At 37.9% G+C, this 21,840-nt stretch overlaps 2 protein-coding genes across 2 annotated transcripts; both read left to right on the top strand.

Annotated features, from left to right (window-relative positions):
- The first annotated feature begins 1,177 nt into the window (after positions 1–1,177).
- Positions 1,178–15,490, top strand: LOC121793646 (protein LAX PANICLE 2-like). Its single transcript, XM_042191685.1, has 4 exons — positions 1,178–1,926; positions 2,035–2,085; positions 2,163–2,235; positions 14,915–15,490. The coding sequence occupies exons 1-4, from the start codon at positions 1,436–1,438 to the stop codon at positions 15,080–15,082; spliced, it is 783 nt and encodes a 260-aa protein (XP_042047619.1). The 5' UTR covers positions 1,178–1,435; the 3' UTR covers positions 15,083–15,490.
- Positions 15,491–20,370: 4,880 nt separating this feature from the next.
- LOC121796469 (protein FAR1-RELATED SEQUENCE 5-like) lies at positions 20,371–21,558 on the top strand. Its single transcript, XM_042195314.1, has one exon. It carries the CDS (start codon positions 20,371–20,373, stop codon positions 21,556–21,558), a length of 1,188 nt encoding a protein of 395 aa, XP_042051248.1.
- Positions 21,559–21,840: the final 282 nt, after the last annotated feature.

The following is a 21,840-nucleotide window of genomic DNA, read 5'->3' as shown; positions in this document are numbered from 1 at the left end:
ACATACATAATCATCAGTAACACAAGAAATTTAGGGAAGTTATAGCTAGAGGGTAATAAGTAAGGCAAATACAATTATACAATGAAGACACGTGAGATAAAGAAACCACCGCATACGAATATGATGATATTGATATATGACAAAAATGAAATCATATACTCATAATGTAATTTCTACCTTTTCTACTATACTATATATAAACGTATAATAATACTTGAAAATTCAATTAGTAAATTTCCATTATATGTTAGCTATTCGAGGTTATCGTGAATGTTGTGAGCATGTCAAGTTGCTAACCTCATTTTAGATGGAAATTAAGAGAGGGGTAAAATCTCAAAAGTTAAGGTACATATCAATTTAAAAACCACCCAATCATCTTTTCAATCGAGCTATAGGGTCAGAACTCATAAGTAATAAAGTTGTGAAATAAAAAATAAAACTAATAAATCTGAATAGGAGGAGGCGTGGAAATGAGTGAAAATGTCATAATGGCAAGTATATAGGAGTATACTAAAGCTACCATGTCATTGACTTGGCAACTGCATTCTCCTTTTATGTTTTCCTTTTGATTATGCACCTTGAGTGCAAAATCTAGTGATTTAGCGTTAATTAACTTGTTCTTGTAGTTAACTATATACAGGTATTATTACTAAAGATGCAGACTTTTCACCATTAACCTGTTTACAAATAGATTAACATTGCTTTTTTTCTGGTAGCTAAGTGGTGGTGATTAAATTAAAAAGTGAACAGAAAAGATAACTAAATTAACTATAATCGGATATAAAGCGTTGATTTAGTAGTAATAGATTAATGAAGAGAAATGGTGTTTAGCATTTCCAGGTAAAAGAAAAAAGATGGGTTAATTCCTTTCCTAGTATCCAATGCCCCAAAAGAAGATAAAAAGGGCCTTTTTGTGATATCTGAAAAAGAGAGTTACTTGTATTGTAATTTTTTCATTCTTGGAACATGCCCTAAAGTTGTTAGCTTGGAAAACCTCCATTACAAAACAAGTTGGAACGTGTATTTTTTTCTTATTAATAAAGTCAAAAAAATATACTATATAGATAATTACTGTTGGCCATATAATATACATACACATATACATATATGTATACACATCACTTGACATTATATATAGCATGTAACTGACTAAGCACCATCTCTCTACCAGCCCCAACCCCAGCCCCCCACAAGCTTCCAAACAAAGAGAACTAATGGAAAGTGAGATTTGAAAGTTTTATTCTCTTATTTCCACCATACATATATATACACACACACACACACCAACAAAATTAATAGTACTAATACTTATCTGGTAAATGGGTATGAGGTGCATCTGGTTTGATTCATGTTCATGGCAGCAGAAATAGATCTTTCTCTCAGCCTAAAAACCCTCATTCATGGAGATCGTTTGTGATCGGGCTGGGGTTTCGAGATGACCATGTTTTCGGCTGAGAAGCGGAGATTTTGCGGCGGCGAGGGTTATGGTTTCTTAAGCGTAGGATCGGATCTAGTTGGTGGAATGACGGAGGAAAAGGGAGATACTCATGTTCAGGAAGGCGGTGAATCGAGCTCCAAAGACGAGGAGTGGCTGCAGCTCAGCATCGGCGGTGGCGGTGCCCAAGATGCTGGAAAGAAGAATAGGCCGCCGGTGGAGTTGGAGTTGTTGCCTCATTCGCAAATTAGGCCGGAAACGTATCGGGCTCCGGCCGGGTTTAGCCCCTCTTTTATATCATCGCATCAGCACGAGATTAACTGGGCGTTTAGGCCTATTCCGATTGCTAGTCCGTCGCCATCGCCCTCTTATTTTGTGAGGCCGGCGTTCCAGCTGTACGAGGTGGGTGCAGCGCCGGATTTCAGAGTGGTGCAGCCCCCGAGGAGGCCGCATTCTGGAGTCTGGTTTATGCTCCAAGCATCGCATAATCAGTAAGTAGTTCAATTGTTAGAATAAAAAGTTTTGTTGATGAGTTTTGATTTCTGGTGTCCCTACTTTCGACATCATCATGTGTAATGGGCTGTTTCTCACCATCTCAGGGAAAGAGAGCCATTTCTTCCCCAGATATCCAAGAGCTACTTGAGAATCAAGTAATTCCCTACTAATTTCTTTTCTGTTAAAACTGTGAAAATTAATAATGATTCAATCTTTTGTTTGTGTGTTTTAGGGATGGGAGGATGACGATTCGACTGGTGATAAAATACCTTGTTAACAAGCTTAGCTTGGAAGATGAATCAGAGGTAATTAAACTCAGCTTCTTCTTTAATTAATTGCCTACTTCATTAGTATGTTAGATGTGATTCGGTAATATGGAATATGAGGAGAAATGGTTGGTGTGTGTGAGATGATGTAAACAGGAGAACCACAGTGGGTTAGTTCTTAATCTCAAGGGAAAAATTTGAGGGATAACATCATAAGTAGGTATGGTGTATGTGTCTTAGGTCTGTTTCTGTTCATATTAGCTTAATCCCATAATTAGTGGATACTTAATTGCTTGCTTGATCAGCCGCTAATATGTGATTTAGAGAGTTAGTTATGATCCAAGTAAAGGATATGAGATTTAGGGTTGAAGTGACGAAATGTTGAAGGAAAACTACTTGTCACCTTATAAGCAATTCCCATAGCTATTTGCTTCTCTACTTCATTTTGTTTTCAGGAAAGTGACGCCTCCATTGATTATCCTTCCCTCAATCCACTCATCATCATCATCATCATCATATATTACACCTTACTATATTTATACATAAGCTAAGTGCCCTATTTTATAAGCTTTTTTCAACTTTGTAACCTTAAAATTTGTCCATATATATTTATTATATATAGGCATTACTTATTAAAGAGGAGAAATCCTACTTTTTTAGTTTTCTACTAAGGAATGATACACTCGAATTTGATGGTTTAAACAATAGGTTCAAATATAATGGAAAATGATTAAGTGTTAATTTGTGTAAGCCATTCAAATATATAACAAACCCACAAAAGAAAGTTAACCCTTCGTTTTAATTATAATTTCATTGCATCCTTAAGATATCTATAGTTTAATTCTTATTCCGTTTTAGGTGCTACGGTTAGTTATAGTACTCCTTAATCTGTAAATTTTATTGTGTTTATGGATTTATGGATAGGCTTAACAGCGTAGGATTAAGGGTTTTTGATTCAAAGTTCATAAGCCATTATTGCAAAAGATTTATCAAAAACTAAACAGGATGTATTTTTTCTGTGATTAATTTTATGGCGAAGGTGTTTAAATATCCAGTCATTATAAAGAGCATAAGGAGATTGAGTTGTAGTTGAAAGAATATAGGTATATACAGTATTTTTTATTCGTATAAGATTTTCTAAGGTATGTCCATCTCAACTAGCCAAAAGTTACAGCAACTTTGGATGTTGAGGATTAAGTATCATGCATAAAAAATATTGCTATAAGTATTCTTCCGAATAAGTAGCTGTACAATATTTGTTAAGTAGTATTCTTAAGATATAATTAATCAAAGTAAATTATGAATTTCGACGTGATGACTAATGAGAATTTTTAATAGGGAGTTTCTATAGGAAGACGTGTTTTAGAGAGTTTAAAGATATGATATTCCGTAATCGACTATTAATTAATAGTTTCGTCAATAATCAAGGTAGCTACTTCAATTTGTTGGATAATTTAATGAGTTAGGTTGTTAACAATTTTGGATAGAATATTCTTATAGTATTATTTATATGACATATTGATTAAATTTATACATGCGTGCTACAAATGACCCAGTCGTTGTAGAACGTTCAATTGTGGATATTTAGAAGTATGTATATCAGTATTTGATACTCCATATGCCAGCAAATATAATGAAAATTCTAGATTTATTGTTTTATAATATACTAGTGCAGAATACGAATTATCGACATTAAGAACATATTTCTGTATAGGCTAAAATTCGTCATAACGTCGAGGAAGTAAGTTGGTTTCATTCTGTTTGACTTAAATCGGAGATATATGAAGTAATTAGGACTTCAAGTCTGGAATTAGAGTAGTACTATATTATTTTGGTGAAGGTAAACTCGATCGATAAAATGATACTGATGGGGTACGTACTAAACAAGCCCAATAGCAGTGACAGCTCGGCCAGCCCAAAGCCCAAGAGTTCAGTTCGGCATTACCAAAGAGTTCGGCCTCAGCCTACAGCTCGGTAAAAGCCAACCAATCAAGCTCTGCTCTCAGGTCGGCATCAAGCTCTACTCTCAGATCGGCAACCAAAGCAGTTCGGTCTCGGTATTCGACCGAACAAGGAGTTAGTGGACCCATACCGGATGTCCAACACACCCACTACCACGTGATGTCAGTTCAGGCCACGATCGTAGGCCATGACCTACGCTTCACCCACGATCTTAGGCCATAACCTACACGACATCCACGACTTAGGGTGGTGACGCAAGCCATGATCTGAGTTCATTATATAAATAGAACTTAGATCTGATAGAAGAGGTTAGAATCTCTCTAGAGAAATAATCATATAGCAAGTCTGTGTTGTAAGCTGTAATTCGCAGATCAAGCAATACAAACCTGCCCCCATTTCTCCCCGTGGACGTAGATTTACCTCAGTAAATCGAACCACGTAAAATTCTCTGTGTCGTAATTTATTTTTACGTGCTTTTACTAACATCAAAAATTCGCGGAATCATCACTGGCGCCGTCTGTGGGAAACAGAGAACAAAATTTGTGATAAAGCGAATTTTTGATCCATTTTTTCCACCCAAAAAATGCATACCAGATCGCAGAGTACCCGTATTCCTGCCCGTGAGAACCAGGAGGAAGCCAATCCATCCCATAGGTCGGGAAAACAGCCTAGGGATAAATCCACCACCAGTTCTCATGGTGGAGGAACAAGCCGCTCCAAAAGCCGTCACACCGAGTCTTCCCAGCAGCCCGATTTGAACGAGGCTGTCAAGCTGTTTTTGGCGGAAAAGCAGGAGGAATTCTTAACCTTCCTGCAAAAAAGCCAAAAGCAGCCGGGGACAAAAACGGCGGATTCTCCCTCTCCCTCCATACGAGACAGTCACTACCGCAGTAGTGTCATGTCTTCCAGAAGAAAGAATCCTCGGTACCGGAATCACAGGAGAACTCCATCTCCTCCATACCGAAGAAATGTCGGGTTCGCCATGTACGGAGCATTGAGGACTCCGTTCTCGGACGATATTACCCGAACTCCCCTTCCACAGAACTACCGAACTCCGTCGATAACCTATGACGGACTCGTGGATCCTCATGACTTCCTGGGACGCTATCAGTATAATATGGCGAACCAAGGTCTCAATGAGGTCCATATGTGCAAGCTGTTCCCCGAGCTGCTCATCGGGAACGCCAGAAGGTGGTTCGACAGCCTTCCTCAAGGCAGCATTAGATCCTACCGAGATCTGATGGATGCTTTCCACAGGAGGTTCTTTCAGAAAGCGGAAGCCCGAAATACTTCGGCTCAGCTGCTTTCTATACGTCAAGGTCGCGACGAAAAGATCAGCGACTTCCTGACGAGATTCCATAAGGAATGCCTACAGGTAGATAATCTCAATGATCTACTTGTCATTTCGGCATTCCAAAATGGAATCCTGCCCGGAGCTCTCTACAGAAAGCTCGTGGAGTGCGGTCCGCAAACAGCTCAAGAGATGTGGGACATTGCGGACAAGTTTTCTCGTGCCGATGAGGCAGACCGTCGAAAACGGTCTTTAGACAGCTCATCTAGAGAAGACAAAAAGAAGCCCGGTCATAGCGATCAGAGGCATCCTCGCCGAACACCTTCTCCACTAAAGGAGAGATAGCGGTCATCCGAGGTGATCGAAAAAGAGCAAGTGTGTTCGCAGATTGCGCTTAAAAGTGCCTAGCAATCAGTTCGGCACCATCCAGCATAGCAATCACAGCAGCCGGAATCAGAGGCCGGCGAAATGACCGAAGTCACACCGGAGCCGAACTCGATGGTGTACGGCACTGAAGCCGTGATTCGGTTGAGATCGGCACATCCAGTCCCCGAACTCAATATCTCCTCAGAAATGAATGGTGATGGACTGAGAGCCGAACTAGATCTTGCCGAAGAAAGAAGAGAATTGGCCTGCCTAAAAGCAGCCAAGTACAAGGAGCAAGTAGCCCGGTATTACAACCAAAGGGTGAAGAAGCTGCAATTTCAAGTGGGAGATCTCGTCTTGAGAAACAACGAAGTAAGCCGAGCAGAAAAGCTGGGCGAACTCGAACCCACATAGGAAGGTCCATATCGGGTGTCAGAAGTCCTCGGCAAAGGGTCTTACAAATTGACTCACGCGTCAGGAGCACAAGTACCCCGAACTTGGTACGTTTCCAACCTCAAAGTTCCATTTGTAAGAGACAGTCCGGTCAGTCAGTCTTATGTGTTTTCTTTGTTTTTTACTTGTTCTTGTCTCTACGTGCGTTGTGTCTGTCTATGTGAGTGTCGTCTCTTACAAATAAAACTGAGGTATCTCGTTCTTCAAAGGCTGATCCCCTTTTTAGAACATACAAGCAAACGATTGTGCGTCAAAGCTTCTAAAGAGGATACAAGACCACAATTCAGCTTAAACAAGCAGTTCGTCTGAAACGAGCTGCAACAAGCCCACGATTGTGTGTCAAAGCTTCTAAAGAGGATACAAGACCACAATTCTGCTTAAGAATCAAGCACTTCGTCTGAAACGAACTGCAACAAAAGTCCGATTCTCGCGATAAAACTTGCCTGAATTAGGACAAGGGAAAGTCCAATCCACGCGATAAAACTCGCCGAATTAGGACGACCAAGTTCGGTCAAAGCAGTTTACCTCATAAGACCGAGGACGACCATGTCTAGTCAAAGAGGTTTACTGCATAAGACCACTTCGGTTAACTGGGAAAGTCCGATCCACGCGATAAAACTCGCCGAATTAGGACAAGGGAAAGTTCGATCCCGGCGACGAAAATCGCCAAATTAGAACACAAAGACGAGTCCGGTCAAAGATGTTTATTTCATCAGACCAAAGACGAGTCCGGTCAAAGATGTTTATTTCATCAGACCAAAGACGAGTCCGGTCAAAGATGTTTATTTCATCAGACCAAAGACGAGTCCGGTCAAAGATGTTTATTTCATCAGACCAAAGACGAGTCCGGTCAAAGATGTTTATTTCATCAGACCAAAGACGAGTCCGGTCAAAGAAGTTTACTTCATAAGACCGAGGACAAGTACGATGAAATTTTTCGCTAAGCTGTAAATACAGTGTTAGAAGCGAAAACAAAATTTCATTTATCAAATCTTGTTCGGCATACAACTCCGCTACCCTACAAAATGGCGTTACGCTATTACAAAGGACTATTCTACTGTCCAGGGTTGCTGAAGTTAAGCCACCTATCTGCAAAATCCTCTGGAAGCCGAGTTCGGTTGTTCCGAGCAGATGAAGAATAAGCAGGTCGACGAGATGCTATCCTCGACCCAACGCCTCTTCCCCGAGCCCGAGAAGTCCTAACACCTCGGCGATGAAGAGTCTCTGCAATAAGCATCTGCTGATCTTGCTCGCTCATAGTCACAACTCCTCGGCGAATTTCAGTCCGTCCCCGTCTTGACGATTCCGGTTGCTCCTGAGCCCGTTCTCGTCTTGACGTTTCCGGCTGTTCCGGAGTTCGTTGTTGGCTGGGAGTAGGATTTTGAACAAGGGAACCAGAGGTTTGATCTGGAGTGCGAGCATCTGTTGGCGCGATATGCCGGAGGAATCTCTCAATTGAGGGACGCCGGGCAAGAACAATGTCATACCGAGAAGCCCAGCGCCGTAATGATTTCACAACTTGTTGGCAAGCCGAGCTCTCCAGCGCATTGTTCCTCCGGAGTACAAGATATTCCTCCCACAGTTCGTCAACTCGACTCTGAACATCTGAGATGGTCAATCCCCCGCGCACACGGATGTAATCCTCGTACGCAGTCCTCTCAGCAATGGTCGTATTCAGCTCGGCCTCCAGATCCTTCTTATCGGACTCTAAGTCCTTATTATCGGCCTCCAGCTTCACTAAACGAGCCAGAAGCTCGTCATTCTTCGTCTGATCGGCTATAGCTCTTCTCTCAGCTTCGTCTAAAGCCGAAGAGTACAGCCGTTTCCAGTGAAGTATCTCCATCTCCTTGAGTACAAAGCAGCTATATTAGTTCGGCAGCTGTACCGAGCAGATAGTAAAATACAACAGGAGTAAAGGCGAGTACGAAAAGCTATACGAAGACAAATGTAGAGAATTTTTCATTCACAAGGAAAATTTTTTACACTAGGGCTTCAAGGCCATTTTACAAGGAAGAAACTAGACTAAGAGAAGGGAGACGAAATCATACTCCGCCTGCTTCGTCTCCGGCTCCTCGGTCTGGTACAGCTTCCTTCTCCTGGGCTACCTCAGCCTCGGCCTCGCCTCCTGCCGGCCTCGCCTCCGCCTCCTGATCGGCCTCCTTCTCCGGATGCCCGGCCTGATCGACTTCGGCCTCCCGCTCCAGCGGCTCGGCCTCACCCTCTCCGTTGTAAGTCGAAGCGGGTGAAACGGGTCCCACGGAGGCAAAGATAGCCTCCAGGTTCTCGTCCCGATCAGCTCGACAACTCCGGACTCGGTCTGCAGAAAGCAGGACCGAGGATGAAGCGAGCTCCTCAAGGAGCGGCAGATTCTGAAGCCGAGCAGCTATCTCTCGGCTGTACAGAGGCAGCACGACGTCGGGCCCCTGCTCGCCCTTATCGGCAATTAGCCTTACCAGACTACCGACAAAGGCCGAGAACTGGCTGCTCAAAAAGAGTCTCTCCGTGTAGGCACGGAGACCCTCTCCTTGGGCAACCACGGCGGCAGCATCCCTCCGTTTCGTCTGCTCTCGCTGGATGACGAGCTGGTTTTTGGCAAACTGAGCTTCATCCTGGGCCGAAATCCTAGCAGCCCTGGCTTTCTCAAAGTTTGCCTCAGCCTGCTCGGCCCGGTGACAAGCAGCCGCCAATTTCCTCTGCATCTCGGCATAGTCGTTGGACGCTTTGGAGAGTTCGACGGCGACGAGCTTGGAGAGCATATCATTCCTCTGAAAATGGATAAGGAAAAAAGTTAACAGAGGGCACCAAAAATACAAGACAGAAGCCAAGCCAAGGAATCAAGAAGACAATTCACCTCGGCGAAGTCCGTGGGCCATAAAAATGGCTCACAGATATGCTCCGAAGGAGGCGCCAACACCACGTCTTTCTCTGGCGCCCTTGGGGGCTTCTGGGTCTTCCCCTTCTTTGGACCCGAAGAGGTCTTTTGCCTCTTCGGATTCTTCTCGGCATCAGGCGCCGAGCTGGTAGCCTTCTCTCTCTCCGGCTCCACAAGCTCGGAGGACTTTCTGATAGCCTTATTCAACATGAACACTGCCAAAAAGCAAGAAAGCAAAGTCAGATTTTCTTCGTTAAAGCAGTAGAGCATAAAGATAAAGAGAAATCCTCACCCTCGGCCTCTTCGTCCGAAGACGAGATGTCGAACACGACGTCGCCCTTGACGAGCTCAGACTCCGTGTATTGTTTCCTAACTATGGGAATCTTGTTGAGCTCGCCATCGAGCTCGTCCAACGGTTCAGGCCGAGGGTGACGGATAACGGACTCCGGCCCTCTCCAGGGAAAACTAGGAGCCGCGGTCCTATCATAGTAGAAGAAGCGATTTTGCCACTTCGGCCACTTCGTTTTACAAAAGGCCCTAAAGGGCTGTAAAGGGATCAAGTAAAACCAAGACCCCTTCCTCTTAAATTGAAAGAATTTAAGGATCGCCTTCAAAGACAAATCCCTTCCTAACCTACGGAGTTCGGCAGCGAAGGCCGACAAGTGCCTCCAAGAGTTCGGAGTCACCTGGCCTAAAGGAAGCTGAAAAAAATCTAGTAAATCTATAAAGGCAGAAGGGAGGGGGAAACGAAGCCCGCATTCTAAGCAGGCCTCATACACGGTGACGTAACCCTCCGGCGGGGAGTCAGCCCTGTGATCACCGTCAGGTACCACCGCCTTCCCCCCAGGAAAAGAGTATTTTTCGTAAAGGGATATCACAGTATCCTTACTCAAGATACTGTGAAAATACTCTACGGTCTTCTCCCCGGATTCTTTCCGGCTAGAAGACCCCTTACCCCCTTTCCTAACGCTACCCGACTCCGAAGAAGAAGAAGAAGACATTTTTCTTACTTTTTGAAGGTGAAGGTAGTCTGAAGAAATTTTTGAAAGCGGAAGGAAATTTTTCACGCAGAAGATAGAGAGTGCAGAAGAAGCCAATAGCAAAGGTGTTCAAATGATGAAGAAAGACGGTATTTATCAGATTTGGAAAAGATTTCAAATCATCGCACCGTTTCATATCCCACCTTTTCAGGATTCAACGGCCGGATTTTACTGTCGCATTTAATGCCGCATTTAATGCAGTCACGCGCAGGGCACGTCCCCTGACTTCAGCCTCCCCCGTACCCTTTTCCAGAATGCCGAAGTGACTCGCTTCGCCGAAGTGAATCACTTCGCTTTTCGGGGGGGGGGTAGTGATGGGGTACGTACTAAACAAGCCCAATAGCAGTGACAGCTCGGCCAGCCCAAAGCCCAAGAGTTCAGTTCGGCATTACCAAAGAGTTCGGCCTCAGCCTACAGCTCGGTAAAAGCCAACCAATCAAGCTCTGCTCTCAGGTCGGCATCAAGCTCTACTCTCAGATCGGCAACCAAAGCAGTTCGGTCTCGGTATTCGACCGAACAAGGAGTTAGTGGACCCATACCGGATGTCCAACACACCCACTACCACGTGATGTCAGTTCAGGCCACGATCGTAGGCCATGACCTACGCTTCACCCACGATCTTAGGCCATAACCTACACGACATCCACGACTTAGGGTGGTGACGCAAGCCATGATCTGAGTTCATTATATAAATAGAACTTAGATCTGATAGAAGAGGTTAGAATCTCTCTAGAGAAATAATCATATAGCAAGTCTGTGTTGTAAGCTGTAATTCGCAGATCAAGCAATACAAACCTGCCCCCATTTCTCCCCGTGGACGTAGATTTACCTCAGTAAATCGAACCACGTAAAATTCTCTGTGTCGTAATTTATTTTTACGTGCTTTTACTAACATCAAAAATTCGCGGAATCATCAGATACGTGGCTCCAAATATTATCATGGTCTAACTAACTGAATATTATATTATATGAGGAATATTATATGCTACATACCTTATGTGAGCTTCTTACGTGAGCATCATCCCCGTTTAGCGCATATTTAGCGTTGTTTATTTTGATTTATATATTTAGTTTGATCCTAATACAATAAAAATTGTTATTGAAGTTTTTAATTTCACAAAATTTATAAAAACAAAGCTCAATTTATTATTTTAGTAATCTATTTGAAATTATGGAGAAAACGGGCAAATTGAGCTTTGTTTTTATAAATTTTGTAAAATTAAAAATTTCAATAACGGTTTTTAACTTATTAGAATCAAACTAAATATATAAATCAAAATGAACAACGTTAAATATGCACTAAACGGGGATGGTGTTCACGTAAGAAGCTCACATAAGGTACGTAACATATCATTCCTCTATATATTATTATAAGTTTATCGCAGGAGAGCCAGCTGCATGCTCAATTTTAATGCTAATGGAGTATAAAATATTTCAATCTGTTTGAAAATTAAAGTGTAAATATTATGTGTGCTTCTGGCGTGTAAATCTTTATTTATTTTATTTAATAAAAAATTGATGTCAATGCCATATATTATAGAGTAATCAACTGAAATAATACTTAAATCCATTTTCCTTGTTTAATTATTGAAATCGTCATTAATTCTGAATATCAATCTGCCTCCCTAAACTGAAATTAGCCTAACCTGCCTACCTCAATTCCCATTTCCCAACATAGTACAACTGCAAACATTCCGATTACAATTTCCTCATAATAATGCAAATATTCAAAGTTCTACTAGGATAATTTTTTAATTTAGTATTGATTAATTTATAATTATGTCAACCCTTCATGATTAGGATGCGTATATAACCCTCCTTTGATTGCACATCAGACTTCATATCATAAAGTAAGGTATTGAAAACATCTTATTATAACATAATCTATAATCTAAACAGCTATTTGTACAACCAACAGAATTCTAATGTAATCTTTTTAAAGTAAAAAATATGTTAGGTAGAATTATACGTGCCGCTCTTGTATACATTTATTAGTTAGTATTAAATACGATTTTGATACGTTGAGAATGTATGACACTCAACATTCTCCTGTACATATCATGCAGTTTTCCTAAGTCAACCTTTCCTTTCCCCTGAACCATTTTTTTCTCTAATTTTGATTAGTTAGTATAGTTCTATTTTGGAGGTGGCATAGTTAATTAGTTTTTATTTTTTAAGTCATAATTATTTAACCAAATTGTTAGCATGGTTAGGCGGTCTTGATTATAAATAATATATGAGCAAAAGTAGAATAATAAATTATGCCCGTTTTGGCCCGGAATTTCAAAAACTTTTTTAGACACGGCATGCAACTTAGTGGCCAATCATTAAGATTATAAGTGGGTAGGGATAATAAATAACTCCAAATTAAAGTTTGGAATCTGCATGAAAATCAAGTATAATTAGGGCATTTCTCTCTCTCGTACTTAAATGGGGAGATCTTGGACTGATTTGGTATGATGAAATCAATTCACTTTTAAGCTGAAGATCTTTGTTTTCATACCATATGAATATGAGCGCATTAATAGAGTTTATATCTCGTAATAATGATTAATTATTACTTAGAATACGTGACAACAAACATTGATGTTAATGATAGAGGGGGAGAAATCTTGTAAAGAGATCTCATTGGATTCATTCAATATAGTAGAATATGATTAGATACATATATTATTGGTTTTATCCTTTTGTCCTCATGTTATTATAAGCCTATAATTTTAGGGAGGTTTATAATAGTAGAAAACAAAAATAGCTAGGTCTCTGATATTGTTTTAGGATTAGGATCATCATTAATCACTTTAAGTAGCTACGTGTTATTCATATATCATAAATATAGAGCAAGAAAGGAAAATATTTAAATTTAATTGAAATAGTGAAAAATCACACGTGGAGCATGTCGTTCTCAAGAGTAATATGGTTTGATTTCATCATGCTTGCGTTGGTTTCAACCCAGCCCATTGTAGGGCCTTGATTGTCTTAAGTGCAGCACTTCCATCATAATAAAAGGTGATAAATAAATGATAGTAAAGAGACCATCATCATATACGTACTATGTAGTATGTCCATTTCCCAGCAGCTATTTATAAAGGAGTATATGTACTACTATATCATACACTAATTAATTAAGTAGCTGTATTTTGTTACCCTTTTGTGGAAATGCAGAATTGAAATAATTACTAACATGAAGAGTTGAAAGGGGGTAATTGAGAGGCATTGATTTATATGGTTTTTATTTGCTTCAACATTAATGTGAGCGTGAAGAGAGAAGAGAATTCTGAGCCCTTAAAATATATATATAGAGAGAGAGATGTGAATGGATGTTTTACGTTGGAGGAAAGCAATGCATGATAGATAATGCACAGCAGAATGATTTGGTGTTGTTGACAAGAAACGAACAAGAAAGCGTGATGAGGATTGACGTGACCAGTTAATCAAATTCAATTTACACACATATTTATATATATATTTTTTATATATGTGTGTGTGTGTGAGAGAGAGAGAGAGAGAGGGAATGGAATGTTCATTTAACCAATAAAAAGTACTATTCCACTAGCAAAGAATGTCTGGAGGGAATGTCTAAGATAATTATACTCCCTATTAGTAGTTATACATAAATAGTTTTGGCACGTCACGAATATACATACATTTATTATTAGGCACTTAGCCAGCAAGAGTCTTGGATCTTCATTAATTCTTATGGAAATTGAAGCTATATACATTTAGGTTTATGTGGGCCCGGGTATATCCCTAATATGTACATAAAATAATTATTTTATACATAATGTACGATATATATAGGTTTTGTAAGTGAAGAAAGCAACGTGAAGGAGACTTGCATGAAAGATATACTATTAGATTATATTAATTTTAAAATGAAGTCTAAAGGTATAATGATTTAGGCTTAGGAGCAAAGTCTGAATGGGTCCCTTGTAAAATGATTAAAGTGTAGATAAATTTAGTGATGGTGGAAATTTTGCATTGGGGCGGCATAGCTCTCAGTATTGGGTAGGTTTTATGTCTAAATTATATAATAATTAATACATCTTGTCGATAACATTATTAAATTGGATGTGTGATTATCGCTTCTTCAACAATATAGCATTCAATTAATTAATTAAAATGCAATACGTGCGTCCAACATAAATTAATTAAAGGGTTTACTTTAATGATAGAGAAAGATATATTTTGATGTGATCGGTTTCTTTGGCAAAGAGAATTTGGAAGATGCCTATGCGTTATGACCATAGCATGCGATCGATAGTATAATCAATAGTTAGATTGATCATATGTAGGAATTAGCTTATTTGAAAGATCAATAGTTACATGAAAATATATTAGATGTGATTTTGATTCATTGATTTGATTAAGTTTAACCTTTTCTAAAATTCTTGCTATGATTAACCCTCTTCATCAGATTGATGAAAATATACAAAAAAACATACATGTATCATTACTTCTTTATCAATCACTCCAAATATAATGTTTATTTTGGGTGAACTTCTCTCACACCAACTTCCAAATTTCCAATGCATTAACAGCTACTATATCTGATTGATATGTGACGTAGACGTGCATGGGACAAATTTGCATCATATGAGAATCGACATGTGTGTAGTCATCATGACTATATGTGTATGCATGATAACACTAATAATAATGAATGATGAAATAATTATGTGTAATAAATAATGGAATGATTTGGTTAATGTGTGTTTGGTTGGATGTATTTTGCAGATAGAGATAAGATGCAAAGGACAAAGGCTTCTACCTTTATTGACACTGCAGTATGTAAGAGATAACATTTGGAGTAGTTCAAGGGATTTCATCACCTTGCTTCCCAATTCCTCAACTACTCATCACATAATGGTGCTTCACTATGCTAGAACCCATCCCTCTAATTAAATATTCCAACCCGACCCGACCCGACCCAACAGGACTCCGGCGATCGATTTTAACTTTAAATTATCAATTCAAGTACTTTTTATATCTTTTCATTGTTCGTTATCTTTTGATTTCGGTTTCAATACTTCTAGGTAGTGGTTTGTATTTTTTTCTTTTTCAATTCTTCTTTTTTTCCCTCTCTTTAAATTATTAATTTCTCTTGCAATACGATACTAATGAAGAGTAGGTTGAAGAAGTAATTAGCCCCATCCATGTAAAAGGTGTTGGGCCGTCGTGACTTGGCGTAACTTATGTTGGCTTTGGGGCTTTCATTAAATCTCCTAGCCAATTTGATTAGAGATTTGTGTGTTTCATTAATTGGACTAATGTAAGATGTAACTTCTTATCTTTATTCTAGCTCTTCCTTAATTCCAGTGTGTGTGTGTGTGATTTTATAGTTTAAGAGGTACTTTACTAAGTTACATATAAATCAGTAAATCACCATCTATTCCTCAATTATTTTTTCATTACTTGGTCATTTCTTGACTTCTTTACATCAGTTACGACTTACGACTATCTTTTATTTTCAAATATTTGCAAACCAATTATATGTACTATTGTACTTATTAGTAATTGAAAGATGTTAATTCAAATAAAACTTAATTACTAGCATAGTATATTAGTATGCGAGAGAGAAAAAGAGCACCACCTATATATCACTACGTAGGCAAATATTCAAATAAATGATACCTCCAAACAATACTATAGTCTCTTAGTTGAATATAAACCGTTAGCAGCAACTAAAAATGATTTATTATTTTTCCCTAAGTAGAGATAGGTGGAATCTTGTGAAAGTCTCTCATGTTATTGTTTCTTCCCAAAATATTTTACTCCATATACCATTCCTTACTTAGGCCTAGATAGAGGCCTTTTATCCATGCCTTTTAACATGTTTGATTAGCATATTTTTGAAACCCTATCGACAAAAATATTTCAAAATGTTTACAAGTCTTTTAAATTATAGTAACATATTTGTGAACTTCTCTAAGAAAATAAAATTCAAAATTTACAAAATATTTGCAGAAAATTTTCGGAAGATTAGTTGCCTTTTATTCATGTTAGTACCATCAATTTCATGTGCGTGACAAAAAAAGCTTTTTTGCACGTTACTATCAAATTCATTGCATTCAAAATATTTTGATCTTCATCTTGCAAGACACAAGATAATCGGTTAATCATACCCAACAAGGCAACAAATCTTTTATCAATATCATACTCCCTCCGTCCCCCAAAAATAGAAACATTTGAATTTCAATACAAAATTAGTAAAATTATAAGAGAGATATAGAAATAAATAACAAATTCATAACTTTCCATCTATGAAGCAAACTTTTACATGTCCCAGTTTGTTCTGGTCAACTCCACCACTAAATAAGCTTTAATAAATTTGACTATTGACGGCTACATAGATGCAAGAAGAACTATAGTTTTATAATGATATTTCCATCAAGTGTCACTCTAGGCAAAGAAGTTTTGTTTAATTTAAACCTTTACCTGAACTTATAAGTTCACCTTTTTCAATCCTTTCAATCGTTCTATCATATTTATTTTGTCGAAATTTATCCATCTTTTTACAAGAAGATCCACATATTATAACAATTGGGCTAAGATAGTTTAAAAAATCAAACATGTCCATTGGCCTTGCATACCGCAACATACACTAATTGAAGTTGAAGTTGGTGAACAAAACAATGGGCATATCACGCTGGTTGATTTTCTTTTAAAATAAGTGCTTTCAAATTCACCTCTCACATTTGAAGCTTCATCGTAACTTTGACGTCTCAATCTTGACAAAGATAATTCCAGTTTAGAAATACTAAGTCAATTGATATTTTAAATATGTTGATTAACTTTATTTAACATGAACCAAAGATAAAATCTTTCTATTATCTCTCCATTCGTGTTCAAATATCTAATAACAATAACTATTTGCTCTTCCAGTGAGCAATCCCGAGACTCATCAACCATTATGGAAAATCATCATAATCCTAGTTCACCCAATATTTGAAACGTGATTTGAATTGCACATACATTAACCATTTCCTTTTAAATTGATGTAACTATCATTTGATTATTCATCGGAGCATTTTTTAATATAATTTGACCAATTTCATATTTCCTTAAACTATACCAATATAACATTTCTAGAAAGTTACCCATGTTTAAGGAAGTCAAGGACTCATAATTTCCTCTAAAAGCCAATCTTTGAAACAAAAGGAAAAGAATGACATCAAGAATTGCAGTCAAGCAAATTTGGTATTCTGTCTCTTGCCTTATACGTAGTACTAATTTTATTAACAGCCACACTCACTTTTGATTTACAAATTTCTCATATTCAATTTTGGCTTTGTTGTATGAACTGTATATATAGTAGTTGACCTCTAAATTTTTTATTAGTCCCTTTGGAATTAGTGAAACTACTACTAACAAAATTTTTATTTTCCCGTGCCAAAAAATCATATACTTCAAAAGTAAACGCTAAAATCAATGTAGTATCGGTTGTCTACGTCCAATGGCGTATACACATGGGAAAAGGGGTACAACTGTACCCCAAAACTGTGATGTTTAATTGTGACAACCTAGTCTTTTGACCATATTAAGAAAGTGAAACCTTATAATAGTTATATGATAAAGTTGTAAGTTTAAGACGAGTTGTGTAAAGAAGTTTTGATATTGATTTTACCACCTTTTTAAATAGTGTTTAAACCAAACAAAATAGGAAAATTAATTTCAAAACGAGAAAGTATAATATCCAGGAGCATATGTTCGAGAGTTCAAGACAACTCGAAAACAAATATATATATATATATATATATAGAGAAAAGTGATCAAGTTATAACTAATTTTAAGTGTATAACTAGAGAACAAATCTCAGCCACACAAATAAATTCAACAAATATTATTTATTTTAATAATGTAAAATAGGCCAAGGGTATTTTTGGAAATCACATTATGAAATTTGATCACGCTCATACGCGATTCATTTGTTCACGCTCATACCCGACTCATTTCCTTCCAGATTTTTTTCCATCCAAATCTCCTTCCAAATCTGATCACCTTCCTTGCAAATCTCCTTCCAAATCTGACCGATTTCATTCAATTTATAAAGGCGATTCAATTCAATTCGATGCTATTCAATTCAATCCGTTCATCGTGATTCAAATCAATGGATTCAATTCTGAGGTCGGACGAAGATTATTTCTATTCCGACTCATCATCGTCGGGAGAGGAAGCTGAGACTTCTAAAGGTAATCATTATACGTTTCATTTTTATAACAATTACAGTCGATCATGATTAGAGTGACGAAGATGAATTTTGTGTGTTTGTTCTCACCATGATTAGAGTGTGTATGATGTGAAGATACGTTAGAGTGATGTATTTATATGTTAAAGTGATGTATGTAGGCTTTAATTGAAGCGTGTGTGTTTTGTGAATTGAAGAGTGCTCTGTTTTCCACGGTTAAGTGAAGTGGCTATGATATTTGTGTATAGTGATGTATTTTATTAACAACAGTGAAGTAAAAACATGGTTATAGTGATGTGTTCCACGGTTAAGTGATGTTTCTTTGATTTTTTGCTATAGTGATGTAATTTGTTAACATCAGTGAAGTGAAATCATGGCTATAGTGATGTGTTCCATCATCAGAGTGATGTTTCTTTGATTTTTGGCTATAGTGATGTATTTTATTAACAACAGTGAAGTAAAAAAATAGTTATAGTGATGTAATCCAGGGTTAGAGTGATGTTTCTTTGATTTTTGGCTATAGTGATGTATTTTGTTAACATTAGTGAAGTAAAAACATGGTTATAGTGATGTGTTCCAGGGTCAGAGTAATGTTTCTTTGAGTTTTTGCTATAGTGATGTATTTTGTTAACATCAGTGAAGTGAAATCATGCTTAGAGTGATGTATTTTTATCATCACAGTGTAGTGACGTATATAGAACATATAGTGACCTATTATATGCTTACAATGAAGTATATTATTCATTTTAGTGAAATATTATATGCTCACAGTGATGTATATTCATCTTACAGTGGTTTACGTACCAAAATGCCCCAATGAATTGAAACCAAAAATTGGACAAAGTTTCATGACCCTTGATCGTGCATTAGACTTCTACAACAATTATGCTCGATATGTTGGGTTTGACACCCGTAAAAAGGGATCTAAAAAGGAAAAAGATGTCATTATTTGGATTTTCGTGGTGTGTAGCCGAGAAGGTACAAAGCAAAGAAAGAGTGAACAATATGACGTGAAACACAAGCGTTCTTCTATTAAGTGCTATTGTAATGCTAAAGTGTTATGGAAGTATTTTATGGTGTTGGTTATGTTATACAAAGTTTCGTTGAAGAACATAATCACGAGATGGCTGAGGAACGCCATAAGCGTTTTATGAAGTTGAACCGCAATTTGGATTTAGTCCATCAGAAATTCATCATTGATTGTGCTAATGCAAACATTGGTCCAACTTTAAGTTTTAACTTACTTAAGGAAGTGCTTGGTGGATTAGATTATGTAGGGTGTACTGTTTTAGAAGTGCGCAACTATAGACGTGACCTTAGAGCATACGTGGAAGGAGCTGATGCGCAAATGCTATTAAATGAGATGCACAGGAAGAAGGAACTTTGTGGTGCATTTACATATGAGTATGAAGTCAACTCAAAAGATAGACTGACACGTTTGTTTTGGTGTGATCCTACTGCCAAGAGAAACTATCATTTGTATGGTGATATTGTTTCTTTTGATAGACATACTCAACGAATAGGTATGTGCACACTAATTACTATTTTTCACTTCAGTGAAATATATTGTGCATTACAGTGATGTATATTTCTGCATGCTTATAGTGTATTGTTTTTCATTTTAGGGAAGTATATTGAGCAATTAGTGAACTAGAACATTCTTACAGTGAAGTGTATTGAGCATGCCTTGACATGGAGTATATTGAGCATATAGTGATGTATATTGTGCATTACAGTGATGTATATTGTGCCTTATAGTGATTTTAATATGTAGGTACTGTATGATATTTGCTCATTTTACGGGCAAGGATAATCATGGTCGCCCTGTGACATTTGCTGTTGGTCTTTTGTCCAAAGAAAATGCCAACTCCTTTTCATGGTTATTTAACCAATTTGTAAAGTGTATGGGTGTGGCTCCCAAACTCATTGTAACCGACCAAGACTTAGGAATGGAAGTTGCTATTGAGGAGGTCCTTGTCAATACAAGTGGTGTATGTGGCACATTATGAATAAAGTTGCTGACAAATTGCCAAAGAACATGCTTGGTAGTGAAAAACTAAAGAAGGAACTGAATGCATGTGTATGGTCGGAGTTGATAGAACCTGATGCATTTGAAGAAACTTGGCATGCTATAATGGAAAGATATGGGCTGGCCAATAATGACTGGTTTTCATCAATGTTTGCATCCAGAAGGTTTTGGGTTCCAGCCTTTTTCCGTGATTTTCCGATGAGTTCGTTGATAAAGACAACTTCTTTGTCTGAATCACAGAATAACTTCTTTAAAAGGTACTCAAAGTCTCTGGCTAACCTTATGCAATTTTATATGAACTATAACCATGCTCTGGAGACTCAAAGAAGTAATAGCGCAAAGCTTGAATACTATGATTCAACAAAAGTGCCTATTCTGCGAAGAGAATTGGAAATCGAGAAACATGCATCAACGATATATAGTGGTAGTGGTTATACTGCAATTCAAGAAGAGATAGTTTATGCATGTTTCTTTTTGTCTTGTGCAACTCTAGGAGTGTCTACCAATAGAGAGATTGAAGTATATAACGTAAAGGACAAGGATTCAAACTCATGGACAGTGACTTACTCCATTGGTGATGATACCTATTTTTGTGGATGCAAAAAGTTTGAGAGACTTGATCTATTGTGCAGTCATATATTTTGTGTGTTGAAATATAAGTTTGTTAAGTTGATACCCGAGAAGTTGCGTGGAGGGAGATGGTTGAAGTCACAGTTTGTAAAGCCAATACATGGAGGTTTTTGTGATGATCAAGAAATACACCTTACTGTGGACAAGAAGAAGATTGCATTTAAAAACTTGTATGCATTATTCATTGAAACAACACAAAGTATTGAAGGGAATATTGATCAAATCAATGCATTTGCTGCAATTATTGAAGAATGTAAGAAACAGCTTCTCGGAGAAGGTGTTGATCTGTCTTCGACAGAGAAGAAAGCATTGATTGAGAACTTCTATGGCTCACAAGTCCCGAACTTTATTGAAGTTCATCCTCCTGATGTTGTTAGTACAAAGGGAAGTGGAAGTAGGAAGAAATCAAATAAGGAGTCGGCAATGAAGTTAGCAATGAAACCTTGTCGAAAGTGGGGAAACTGTCATGAGATTGGACACCATGATTCTAGGAACTGCAAAAAGGTTAATGAGAAGGCAAATAAGAGGCAGTGAGGATTTGGACAGAAATAGTTCACTTTGTAGCCTTTTTAGAGCACTAATGATTCATTTTATTACACCTTTGAGTGAATTTTATCTCAATGCAAACTTGGTTTTTGTGTTAAGCTCAAGTGCCAATAAGTTCACTTTTATATGTATTCGTTAACAAAATACATCACTATAACCATGTTTTTACTTCACTGTTGTTAACAAAATACATTACTATTGCCAAAAATCAAAGAAACATCACTCTAACCCTGGATTATATCACTATAACTATGTTTTTACTTCACTGTT

Source organism: Salvia splendens, chromosome 3, assembly GCF_004379255.2.
Source record: "Salvia splendens isolate huo1 chromosome 3, SspV2, whole genome shotgun sequence".
NCBI classification, from domain to species: domain Eukaryota; kingdom Viridiplantae; phylum Streptophyta; class Magnoliopsida; order Lamiales; family Lamiaceae; genus Salvia; species Salvia splendens.
This window is presented reverse-complemented; position numbering and strand designations above follow the sequence as displayed.